The sequence below is a fragment of the Salvelinus sp. IW2-2015 genome, linkage group LG23, assembly GCF_002910315.2.
Source record: "Salvelinus sp. IW2-2015 linkage group LG23, ASM291031v2, whole genome shotgun sequence".
Taxonomy (NCBI): Eukaryota; Metazoa; Chordata; class Actinopteri; order Salmoniformes; family Salmonidae; genus Salvelinus; species Salvelinus sp. IW2-2015.
The window spans coordinates 19,775,691-19,788,445 of NC_036863.1; the positions used below are offsets into that span (position 1 = coordinate 19,775,691).

The 12,755-nt window shown below is 47.2% G+C and overlaps 1 protein-coding gene across 1 annotated transcript in view; it reads right to left on the minus strand.

Annotated features, from left to right (window-relative positions):
- Positions 1–12,755, minus strand: part of cux1a (cut-like homeobox 1a) — a 131,520-nt gene that overhangs the window by 42,086 nt on the left and 76,679 nt on the right. The window contains exons 14-18 of the mRNA XM_070434296.1: positions 9,787–10,566; positions 3,797–3,877; positions 2,158–2,259; positions 1,611–1,700; positions 762–1,285 (exon numbers count right to left, since the gene is read on the minus strand). Coding sequence (XP_070290397.1) covers positions 762–1,285; positions 1,611–1,700; positions 2,158–2,259; positions 3,797–3,877; positions 9,787–10,566 — 1,577 coding nt within the window. The remainder of the gene's footprint in view (positions 1–761; positions 1,286–1,610; positions 1,701–2,157; positions 2,260–3,796; positions 3,878–9,786; positions 10,567–12,755) is intronic.

Here is a 12,755-nt window from a genome sequence, read left to right on the forward strand (position 1 = left end):
CTTAATAATTTAAAAAAATGCAATAAATATAGCAGCACCAGAAAGCTGGGATCATCTTTTAAATATTGGCAGGTCAAAACCCTGTTTTCACAAGCCATTGTGCAATGACTGGGCTTATAAGAACATGTGTTTCACTTAGCGCTATGGGCTCTCCAACCCTGTTCCAGGGGTCCTAGGCCTATAGGCTACGCTTAAGATTTATTTGCCCACTTTAGTTGCGATACAAACCTTATCAAAACATACAGGTCTATAGGCTAGGCTACATGTGCATGCAACTATGATTTGAAAAAGTCTACATGTTTGCATAGCATAGCCTGTAGAAATTTTGTGCAACATGGGCTTATAGGAACACATTTCATTTCATGCATTAACCAGCAATGAGGAGCTGGCTCTCACTGTGCAACAGGTGATCCTATTCCACTCAAACTCTGAATGCCAGGGCTCTCATTAAGTGTTTGATTATATTTTAGATTGCATTTGGATTGATGTCATAGTGATTAGAGGGACAATAGAGTGCTGAGTACCAGGCCCATTAGTGACTGGCTGTTAGCAAGTTTGGTAGGCTACTAATGACCATCAGCAGCACCAGAGTGCAGTTTTGGAGAAGCCTAATTACGGTCATGTGGAATTTGACTGTGGTCATGACTGCCGGTGTGGCGGTAATGAGGTGACCGTAACAGCCCTAACTGTGGCCTGACCACCATGGTTCAGAGGTGAGAGGTCATGAAGGCAGAGTGTGTGAGGTATTAACGGTACTGTACCTCCTTGCTGTCCTCCTGACTCCGCGCGTCGTCGTTCATGCTAGACATGACTCCCCGCCCCCCGGGGTGCATACTATTCCACCATTGGTCCCTCCAGGAGCCCCGCCCCTGCTTGGTCCCTCCGTCCATTAGAGACCCTCCTCCTACCCCGCCTTCTCCCACCACCACCTCTCCTGCCTCCTTCACCATGGCAGAGTGGAAGTCCAGGAGGGAGGAGGGCGAGGAGGATGGGGGGATGGAGGGCTTCTTGAGGGACAGGGCCAGGGGTGAGTAGGAGGCCGGGAGAGTGGAAGCGCCCAGGTGTTTGGGAGAGAGCAGGGCCAGGTCAGAGGGGCCCATGGAGGAGGGCTTGAGGATGGGCTCCAGGGCGGCCTGCTGGGCCTCCATCTCCCTCCTTGCCTGCTCTAGGATGGAGCGGATGGTCTCGTCTGAGCTGGAGGATCCACCTGAGCCGATAGTACCACCACCACCACCAATGCTGGACGAGGGAGGGGTCTGAGACGAGTCCATTGCAGGGAGAGAGACTGACAGAGAGGATACACAGTCATCAGACAACGCTACAAATATCATCCACACTCAACTTCAGATGATGCTTCATGGCCCACATATACAGTGCTAGGATAAGTGGAGGATAATTCTGGATTTTCTGTTTGATACCTGAAGTTCTACACAAAAGGAAAATATATGCTCCATAGTAGAACCATATCCCTTAGATTTAAGACATGGTCAAGGAAATGTTTTCTACATCCCTTACAGAAACAGAAGGCACAACAGTCTTGTAGTCTGTATTTGGTTTGTATATTCTCGGTGTGGGGCCACACATTGTTTAAGGTTAAATCCATTCCTCACCGAGTCTGAGACTTTGTGCATATTTTGCGAAATAGTTGCCCATGCCTCGGGGGTAACCTGTCTGTCGTCGCTGTCTGTTGTCCACACCATCTGTAGTGGGTGGCATGGCATCAAAAGGGGGTTAGCACGAGGGACATCTCTTAGACATTCTAATGGCGGTGTATGGGGTAGTCACTAGCACTGTTTGACATTAGTTATGGCATTGGCAATTTAGGGATAAATGTCGGACCCATAAGATACAATTGGGAAAGCTTGATCCAACCACATCACATCCTACTGTATGTTCATTCACTTTACTTCACTTTTGTATGAGGTCAACACACTAGGAAGTCCCTTCATCCCTTCAATACCCACTATCCCTATAATTTACTTATAAGGGGCATGCAGTGTGGTATGAGGGTTGGGGGTCAGACGAGAAGCTTCAACAGCAGGGTTGAGGTCAATTTATTTTAGCTCTGTCAATACAGGGAATCAATTGGAAATTCAAACCAGACCCTGGTGTAGAGTAGTTTCCATCAGACACAGAGCAAAGAGAGGAGTCACTCACCAGCCTTCTGGACCTGCAGCTCTCTCTTGGCCTGCTCCAGGATGGACTTGATGGCCTCGTCTGACCCACTCTCCGGAGTACGGATCCGCGTGGTGATGTTACCTAGGTATGGGCAACAAAGGTCAGGGGTCAATGGACTGTACCAAAGGGAGGGACGGTGGGAAGCAATGGGGGTGATAGAAAGTTGGGGTAATTAATAAATGTTGCTAGTATTTGACTACAATATGTCACAGGTGCACAGTCATAACATATCCAAAATATAGCTGAATGTTTTGAGTTTGAGAAAAGTGCTACTTTTCCTATAAATATCCAGTAAAACAGTAAATTCAGACAAGCTGTGAGACGGTGAAGTTTGAGTCTACCCACTGTCTCCTGTCTCAAAGGAACCCAAGGAGACGTTGTTCCTAGCCTTCTCCTTCATTGCGTTCTGACTAACCGCCACGGCCCCCCTGGACTGCAGTACTCCCCATGGGTCTCCCTTTACAACACAGCTCAATCCTGTTAACACAAGTGGTCAAGGCTACACATGTTCCTCATGAGCGCTGAACAGAACAGAACACTTCCAGCAGCCAGCCAGCTACTCTCTCTCTGCAACAATGGGAACCAGACTTTGGACAAGCTCCATAAGAAACATAAGACCTGGTGTTTTGGACGGGCTTCAGAAGGGAAGGCTAATTGCTGTTTGGAGTTAAACATGGAGGGGCCAGACTAACGCGGCTCCCAACTTTCGGCTTCCTCTTCTCTCTCTCTCATTTGTCCTGAGTGAGTGGTCGGAGTAATTGGGCAAGGTCGTGCTCGCTCATGTGTGTGAGTGAGGCGGGGAGCAGCTGGCTACATGGGGGGTGAACTGCAAGTAATTTATGACCAAAAAGGGGTCTGACCCGGGCAAGGGCAGGTGACTCTGTAAGCGCTCCCCCCAGAGTGGAGACATGGTGGCCTACCAGTGACACCAGTAAGACCCAGCACTCTCACTCATACACAGACACACACACGCACAGTCATGGTGGTGTTTGGGCACAGCTGCCGGGTCATGGGGACGTGATGTAACCTCTGTTTTACAGTTTTGTTGAGGCCATCACTGCTTGTAAAAATAAAAAGGTTTGAAAATGTTTGTGTTTGCGGCCTACCGAAGTGCCAAACAGCATGTAAGCACCACACCCTTGGCCATTTTCATAAGGCATGAAACAATGCATGGTTTTGGGGAAAGTACATAGTACAGCATATAAAAAGGAGCTTTTTAAAGGCTAAATTATATGTATGAGGTTTCGCMCTGATGTCAGACTGGGAGAGAGATTGCGTGGGCTGGTTGGGACTGGATGTTTAGACTACGTTTTACGATGCACCCTATGGGTTGAAAGGGTGCCTTTATAAACCCCTCCTTGCCTTATCCTGCCCCTGGTTTTTCACCTGAGGTAGAAGTTGCTCTTAACCACCGATCTAGGACCAGATAAAAAACATCCCTTAACGAGGAAGAAACATATCTGACCCTGTATCAGCCTCATCCCTGCATTTTGAACCAGACTCCAGGCCAGAAGTGGTAGAGTGAGTTTGACAATGGCTAACGGACACAACAAATTGGACAACATAAAAGCCGACCAAAACACTAAACCAACCACGATAGGGAAGGCAAAGAACAGACCTGCCCTCGAGGAGCCTTCGGAGCCGGTTCTTCGCTTCGGAACCTCCTGAAACACTCTGTTCAGGTTCTGGCCTGGGTTCTCTGTTGGAAAACAAGCGGCGACAGATAAGATAAGTGTCAGACCACTGGACTGCCACATGGATGAGGGGAGACACTGACCTAGGCACAGGTCTAGGATCAGCTTACACTCCCCAAATTCGAACCTTAAACATTAGGCGGGAAAACTCAAAACGGACACTAGATCAGTGTCTAGGAGCAGTTTTATTCTACACAAATGGATATAGTGGTGGTAGTCAGGGCATTTGCTATATAGAGCTATAGATCTACAGTTACTAGACCACCACAACATCTAGACATCTGAGCAAAAACCCTAGCATTTGGGCAAAATCAATTCAACTTATTTAACATGGACGAAACCCATAAGTGATTTACTGAAGAAGACAAATCTAACTAGAAGCCATATGGTTCAGTATGTCATAGAGCTCTGCTACCCGACCCGAGCCCGACGGGCCCCGACATTATACATTGGGTTAGAGCCGGCTAATGCCTGTTTTTTCATCAATAACTAGGGTACGGGCAGGACATCACCAAATTGATTACTAACATTTTGAAGCTAAGCCACTTGCTTGTGCTGCGCAGTACTGTCAGAAGTGCTTCAACCTCGTCAAATATAAGACCAGAGCATTGTCTGATTCGACAGAAGAGATTATTTCACCGAAAATAATAATGTTCCTTGAGTTGTCGTAGTTTAGAGTGAAGAAAAGTAGGTAGCTAACTGCTCTCTCATGCCTCGTCATTGAGCAGAGAAGTCCCAAAGGAGCAGTGGCTATGGTTACTCACATGCAGAGTCATGAACAGAGCGCATGCAGCGATGTGAGGGAGCGGGGAACAGCAAAATGCATCATACCGGCTTTATTTCAAATCAAATCGTATTTGTCACATACACGTGTTAAACAGATGTTATTGCGGGTGTCGCGAAATGCTTGAGTTTCTAGCTCCAACAGTGCAGTAATATCTAACAATACACACAATCTAAAGTAAAGGAATGGAATTAAGAATATATAAATATTTGGACGAGCAATGTCAGAGCGGCATAGACTAAGACACAGTAGAATAGGATAGAATACAGTATATACATGAGATGAGTAATGCAGAATATGTAAACATTATTAAAGTGACTAGTGTTGCATTGGCCAGTGATTTCAAGTCTATGTATATAGGGCATAAGCTTCTAATGTGCTAGTGATGGCTATTTAAGATGGTCTTGAGATAGAAGCTGTTTTTCAGTCTCTGGGTCCCAGCTTTGATGCACCTGTATTTTTTTATTTTGAAAGTTATATATCTTAACATGTTATTCTAACTTCTGCGACGCTTATAAAGCCATCCCCCGCCCTCCTTTCGGAAAATCTGACCACGACTCCATTTTGTTGCTCCCAGCCTATAGACAGAAACTAGAACAGGAAGCGCCCGTGCTCAGAGCTGTTGAACGCTGGTCCGACCAATCGGATTCCACGCTTCAAGATTGCGTCGATCACGTGGACTGGGATATGTTCCGCATAGCGTCGGACAATAACATTGATGAATACGCTGATTCGGTGGGCGAGTTTATTAGCAAGTGCATCGGTGATGTTGTACCCACAGCATCTATTAAACATTCCCAAACCAGAAACCGTGGATTGATGGCAGCATTCGCGCAAAACTGAAAGCGCGAACCACTGCTTTTAATCAGGGCAAGGCAACCGGAAACATGACCGAATACAGTGCAGCTATTCCCGCCGCAAGGCAATCAAACAAGCTAAGCGTCAGTATAGTAGAGTCGCAATTCAACGGCTCAGACACGAGAGGTATGTGGCAGGGTCTACAGTCAATCACGGACTACAAAAGGAAAACCAGCACCGTCGCGGATCACGATGTCTTGCTCCCAGACAAACTAAACAACTTCTTTGCTCGCTTTGAGGACAACACAGTGCCACTGACACGGCCCGCTACAAAAACCTGCGGGCTCTCCTTCACTGCAGCCAACGTGAGTAAAACATTTAAACGTGTTAAACCTCGCAAGGCAGCCGGCCCAGACGAGACCTCAGAGCATGCGCAGACCAGCTGGCTTGTGTGTTTACGGACATATTCAATCAATCCTTATCCCAGTCTGCTGTTCCCACATGCTTCAAGAGTGCCACCATTGTTCCTGTTCCCAAGAAAGCTAAGGTAACTGAGCTAAATTACTATCGCCCCGTAGCACTCACTTCCGTCATCATGAAGTGCTTTGAGAGACTAGTCAAGGACGATATCACCTCCACCCTACCTGACACCCTAGACCCACTCCAATTTGCTTACCGCTCCAATAGGTCCACAGACGACGCAATCGCAATCACACTGCACACTGCCCTAACCCATCTGGACAAGAGGAATACCTATGTAAGAATGCTGTTCATCGACTACAGCTCAGCATTTAACACCATAGTACCCTCCAAACTCGTCATTAAGCTCGAGACCTTGGGTCTCGACCCCGCCCTGTGCAACTGGGTCCTGGACTTCCTGACGGGCCGCCCCAGGTGGTGGGGGTAGGTAACAACATCTCCACCCCGCTGATCCTCAACACTGGGGCCCCACAAGGGTGCGTTCTCAGCCCTCTCCTGTACTCCCTGTTCACCCATGACTGCGTGGCCATGCATGCCTCCAACTCAATCATCAAGTTTGCAGACAACACTACAGTGGTAGGCTTGATTACCAACAACGATGAGACGGCCTACAGGGAGGAGGTGAGGGCCCTCGGAGTGTGGTGTCAGGAAAATAACCTCACACTCAATGTCAACAAAACAAAGGAGATGATCCTGGACTTCAGGAAACAGCAGACGGAGCAGCCCCTATCCATATCGACAGGACAGTAGTGGAGAGGTGGAAAGTTTTAAGTTCCTCGACGTACACATCACAGACAAACTGAAATGGTCCACCCACACAGACAGCGTGGTGAAGAAGGCGCAGCAGCGCGTCTTCAACGAAATTCGGCTTGTCACACAAAACACTCACAAACTTTTACAGATGCACAATCGAGAGCATCCTGTCGGGCTATATCACCACCTGGTACAGCAACTGCTCGTCCACAACCGTAAGGCTCTCCAGAGGGTACTGAGGTCTGCACAACGCATCACCGGGGGCAAACTACCTGCCCTCCAGGACACTACACCACCCGATGTCACAGGAAGGCCAAAAAGATCATCAAGGACAACAACCACCCGAGCCACTGCCTGTTCACCTCACTATCATCCAGAAGGCGAGGTCAGTACAGGTGCATCAAAGCGGGGGACCGAGAGACTGAAAAACAGCTTCTATCTCAAGGCCATCATACTGTTAAACAGCCATCACTAACATTGAGTGGCTGCTGCCAACATACTGACTCATCTCTAGCCACTTTAATAATGAAAAATGTATGTAATAATTGTATCACTAGCCACTTTAAACAATGCCACTTTATATAATGTTTACATACCCTACATTACTCATCTCATATGTATATACTGTAGTCTATACCATCATATATTTTTATGTACATATTCTTATTAATTCCTTTACATTTGTGTGTATAAGGTAGTTGTTGTGAAATTGTTAGGTTAGATCACTTGTTAGATATTACTGCATGGTCGGAACTAGAAGCACAAGCATTTCGCTACACTCGCGTTAACATCTGCTAACCATGTGTATGTGACAAATAAAATTTGATTTGAAATTATAGTTTTTGGGTGGAGTTTTCCTTTAAATTTGGCAGAAGCAATTGGGCATGGGTAGGGTAGGGCGAGAACATTGCAGGCATGGATAGGGTTTGGGCTTAAAATGAATGTCCGTGCATGGCTCTAGTATGTTACAATGCTTGTAAAAACACATTGGCCAGAGTAATACGCACCGTAGAAGGCAACAGTCAATTATTGTCAAACAGCCAGAAACAAAGAAAGTGGATGTAAGACCACTCCACACAGTCTTAAACCACCCTCTAAGAACCCTTGAGTCAATCCAAATTTTCTACCATTCAAACCACATATCAAACTCTTCACATATACAAGAAGGGACATTGATGGGGATTTGGGCTCACTAAAACGTGACTTGTGGGTTCAGTTATTGAAAACATAAATGATTGAAACAGAACAGAACTAGTAGCTACGGCACATAAGAACCACATTACATTTCTCCCCAACATGATTCTACTAAACTTCTGTTAAACTTCTCCCCTGGGCAGACAGGTTTGGGGCTTGCTGCCAGACCAATTCCTTGAAATCTGTCCAAACAAGCACAATAGACAAGAGTGCAGAGCTACAGTGTGCACATTCATCTACACTCACTACTCTGCTTTAACACAGAGGAGAACTAAAGCTCAAACTTTTACATCATCCCTGCCCTGACTGCCAAGTGTGCCCTTGCTGTGAAATGCGGAGAAACCAGACTGTGGACGCATATCCTAAACTGCATGTCTCGCCTCGCTCTCGTCCCGGGCTTCTTGCCGACCGCAGCAGCTCTCGTCTTGCCTTGTGACGCTACTGACTGAGCACCAAGCTCCAAACTTATCAGTTCCTCACTCAGAGACAGAAAGAGAGAAAGAGCAGAGAGAGACAGACACAGCGAAAGAGTGGGATGATATGAAGAGGGGGATAGAGATATTTAGAGAGGGAGCGAGATCGTGGGGGAGGGGGGAAGAAAGAGAAAGAGAGCAAAGAGTAGAAATAGGAAGTAATTTAATAGGAACACAATGTATGCGTTTTGTAATCCGTCTCAAATTCGACATAATTGCTTGTAAAAGTGTCTGCATTAGTTATCGGCAGTTTGGGGTGAAGAATGAGGACTTTGCAGCAGGGGGGTGCAGCTTCAGTCTTAAATTGACCCCAACACACACACACACACACGAACACACAACATACAACACACACACAACACCACACACACACACACACACACAAACACACACACACACACCACACACACACACCCTTCCAAACTTGCATGTTATTGACTGTCGTTTGAGTGCTGATGTGCCCATTCAGACAGATCAGGAAAATTTCCCCCTGTAATCTGATGGGATCAGCTTGCCTCCCACTCACTGACTCAACAGTACAGGCTGCGTTCCCCAGCAGTACACAGCAATGTGCCATTTAAGACGGTTACAAAATCAATAGGAAAAGGCAGTGGGCCGACAGCAATAAGTGCTGGAAACCTGAGTGGCGCATGCGAAGATGACATTTTGATAGACCCACTTCTAAATGCTCCCTCCCTCTACCAGGTTTAATTCGTGGGAAGGTTGCTACAATGACAGGCGACAGGCGATAACGACAGGAAAGGGAACATGTCTGCAAGGTTAATCTGGACGTCTTAGCGGGCGACATGACTGGTGACAATGATAAGGATCGCTGTCCATTCATCAGGGCCCGGGCCATGGCTACACTGCTGAAGGGTGGTGTTGGACATCTGTTGTTAAAGAGACAGTGCTATCACCAGTTACCAAAAATGCAAGGGTTTGTCAAGTCAAAGGTTTAAGGTTAGGGCCATGCTCTGACTGAGGGTCAAACATTGAACATAGACCTGCTGAAGTTTGTCTTTTGCTAATCTGAATCGTGTGTCTGACAAAATTAAATGTACCATTCAACACCCCTTTTCCTGTTGAGTTGAGTACAGAGTTTTGTGGGAAAGCATAGCAGGACCGCACTGAAGCTACTGTAACACAGAAACAGAACACCAGCCTGAACCTGAGGCCTTTCTACTATACGCTTCAGAAATACAGCTGTCATATTTTTCACCTGGAACTTTGTGTGATGCAAAGCATCTGAAGGGAGAGACATCAATAAAATATGTATGTATATGTGACGTGCTCAGCTAAGTGTGCATGTGAGAAAACAGTGATACAAGCTCAGATATGTCTATGTACTATAAGTTTCTGTATGTCTGTGTGAGAGCAGTAAATGTGTCCTGTGTGAAGTGTGTGTGTGTGAATACATTTCTGTCAGTCTCACCTCTCTGCCTCCCCTGGATGCTGCGCAGTGCCAAGATGTTCTGCTCGTCAGATAGGAACTGCCTCATCTTGTGGAAGGGCTCCTTGCCCCTGATGGTCAGCTTGCTCCAGGGCTTGGGCCTAGCCAGTATCTCACTGACCGAGCCCTGGGACAACCCCAGCACGTAGTGGCCGAAGATCCTCTGCCCAATGTTGTGCTTGATCAGCTGCTCCTTGACCTGACGCGCTATCTCAGACGTGTCCATGTCTTCACCTTCCGAGACACTCCCTGCACCCTCTGACTGGCTGGGCGAGGGGGCTAGGCCATTAATGTCTGGGCTGCCCGCCGACGGGTGCTGGGATTGCGACTGCAAAGACTGATGGGGTGGCAGAGGGCTGGCTGAGAGGGAGTTAGGGGTTGGGTAGTGGGTGGGGGAGAAGAGCAGGGCCTGGCCAGACACTGAGTCCTGCAGGGCTTTGGAGTAGAAGGTCTGCATGAGCTGGCGCTGCAGCAGGGAACTGAGCGACACTTTGCCCGCCAGGGGGAAAGCGGTGCCTGCCGACGCCAGCGAGCAGGGGCTGAAGAAGTCCTGCCCGCCCAGCCCGCTGCCCGTGGGCGAGAAGTGGTGCGTGCCATTGGCGGTGGTGACAGGGGTGGTGTCGGAGGCACCACCTGAGCCAGTGCGCAGGAGGAGTTGAGAGGAGGGAGGGGGAGGGGAGCCCTGCAAGTTGGTGCCCATGGGCGTGGCAGGAAGACGCTGTTGACCCTCTGATGAGTCTTTGGCCTTTCGCTCCCTCACACCTGTGAGACCAGACAAAACATGACACAGATCAATACATCAAGTGGCATCAACAAAATTAGTCAAAAATAAACAAAATATCTAGACAAAACACCATCTAACTACAAGTACACAAGTTTCATCACACCCATTAAGTGAGAGATGTTGGGGGTACAGTGAACTCCAGTTGAGTAGCATAACCTTAGAGGGGAGATGCACTGATGCATTGTGCGAATTTGCCAGTAGGGCTTATGGCTGTGGAGAGGGACACTGAACAGTAGTGAAGGGAAGCGTCTGGCAGGCATGTCACAGGATATGGACACAGGCAGAGAGCTGCCTAGGTTACCTGCTGTGTGGTGTATGCCCTGCCTAACCTTCTTGCCCCTGCCTCTGCATATCACCATCTCCAGGCCACCACTCACTCAAGGTAGCTTTGGGATGCCCTTATTTCAGGGTGGATTAACATCAGTGGTGTGTGTGTGTGCCTGTGGTGTATGCATCAGAGTGCGGGAACAGTAGCAAAACTTACACATGTACTATACAGCAATGATAAACAATGGCAGCCAAGCAATATTTGCTCTTTATACATACTTTTCCTTGTGAGATTTGATTAATGTTAGGTATAGCCATAGGCTCAACACCATTGCAAAATAGGCCATGGTATACAGATCATCAGGCATACAACATTGAGTTATCATAAATCTGATAACACTGTATAAATGTACAATCATTAACATTTATTCATCGAAAATCACATTGGGAAGTAACTAAGTAGAACGCCCGTCCAACCTGTAGCCAAACAGTGCCTTTGGTTTCACATCAACATGATCCGGTTGGACAGCGAGGGGTCCCATTAGGAATACAAATGAAAAGCTTAATTTTCGAGGACATGGTAGGGAGGGGGGAGACCCGAAGCCAAATGGGATGACATTTCCGGAGCGACCAAGTGCACTGAGTGATAAAGGGCATACTGGGAGGAGAGACTAACGGGGCTTCATTAGCATACTGGATCACTCCATGTCCTCCAGCCTCTGACCTCCCTTGGCCCCCCTACACTCCTCGCCTAGGGTGGGCTGCACTGTGCCCCTCCACTACCCCCACCCTTCCGACACACAACTGCAAACTGTGTGGGCGCAGATGCGCTACCAAAAATGGAAAGTTTTTAATAAACGGACCTTAACCCGTAAAGATGAGATGTAGCCTCCAAACACTAGCCGTGGTCAGTACCTGTTTGTGTAGTTATAGCCCCCTAGCCTGTGGTGTGGTTAGGTTATTTTTTGGAGAGGTCATATTGTTGAGTTTAGGGTAGAATCTACTTTAGGGAGGCATTTTTAAACTTAAAACAGAAAGCTAAAGCTCTCTGAAGTAGAAGACACTTATTGTTCAGACTGAACACCAGTAGGTGTTAGACTAGGACCAAAAGGTTGATATTATACACCAAGTCTCCAATCTTTTCATCCCCAGAGTCTGAGTAGAACTTCAGGTAGCAGATGTAAAGTCTAGGACTTTAGATAAATGGAGATATAACAAGAAACCTCAAGCAGTGATCCTTTGAAATGTAGCACAGAGAATGTTACACTACCTCTCAAATCGCCGTGCTTAAATGGCTGATTCTCTGAATGAGATAAATCGAGGATCCAGACAAGACGAGTGCCGCTCTGAGAAAGCAGCAGCACTTCAGTCTTAATGGTGTGAGCCGACTGTCAGCTTCGAACCCTTCAATTCAACTCCATTATACATTTACAGGGCCAGAATGTTTTTTATTTGTATCAAACACGGTAGCATGCCAATGGAAACAGTTGACACATTGTTTAGGAGTGTGTCTATATTTGTAGAAAAGAAAAAGCTCCTTGAGATATAACATTCTTTCCTTTGGGTCGAACAGTCTCCTTCTTCTGCTGGTGGAGATAGCTGGAGCTGCTTCCTGTTTGACTACTTTACTTCCTGTCTATAACCCCTCTAGGCGACTGACAGAGTAAAGAAACAAAAGGACTGTGTGTCCTTTTAAGTTGGAAGCACCCTGGCACACACACAGAGGCACAGGCCAATGCTCTGATGAAGGCTAATGGTGAGGGACTTAAACTCCATATTACATTCTGGTCTGGGGTAACTTCCGCTCAGATAATGTTAACATTTTCAAAAAGCTCTTCATGACAGATATCCTTGAGTCTCAGGATTCTAGATATGGAGACAGACGAAAAGCCATTAAGTT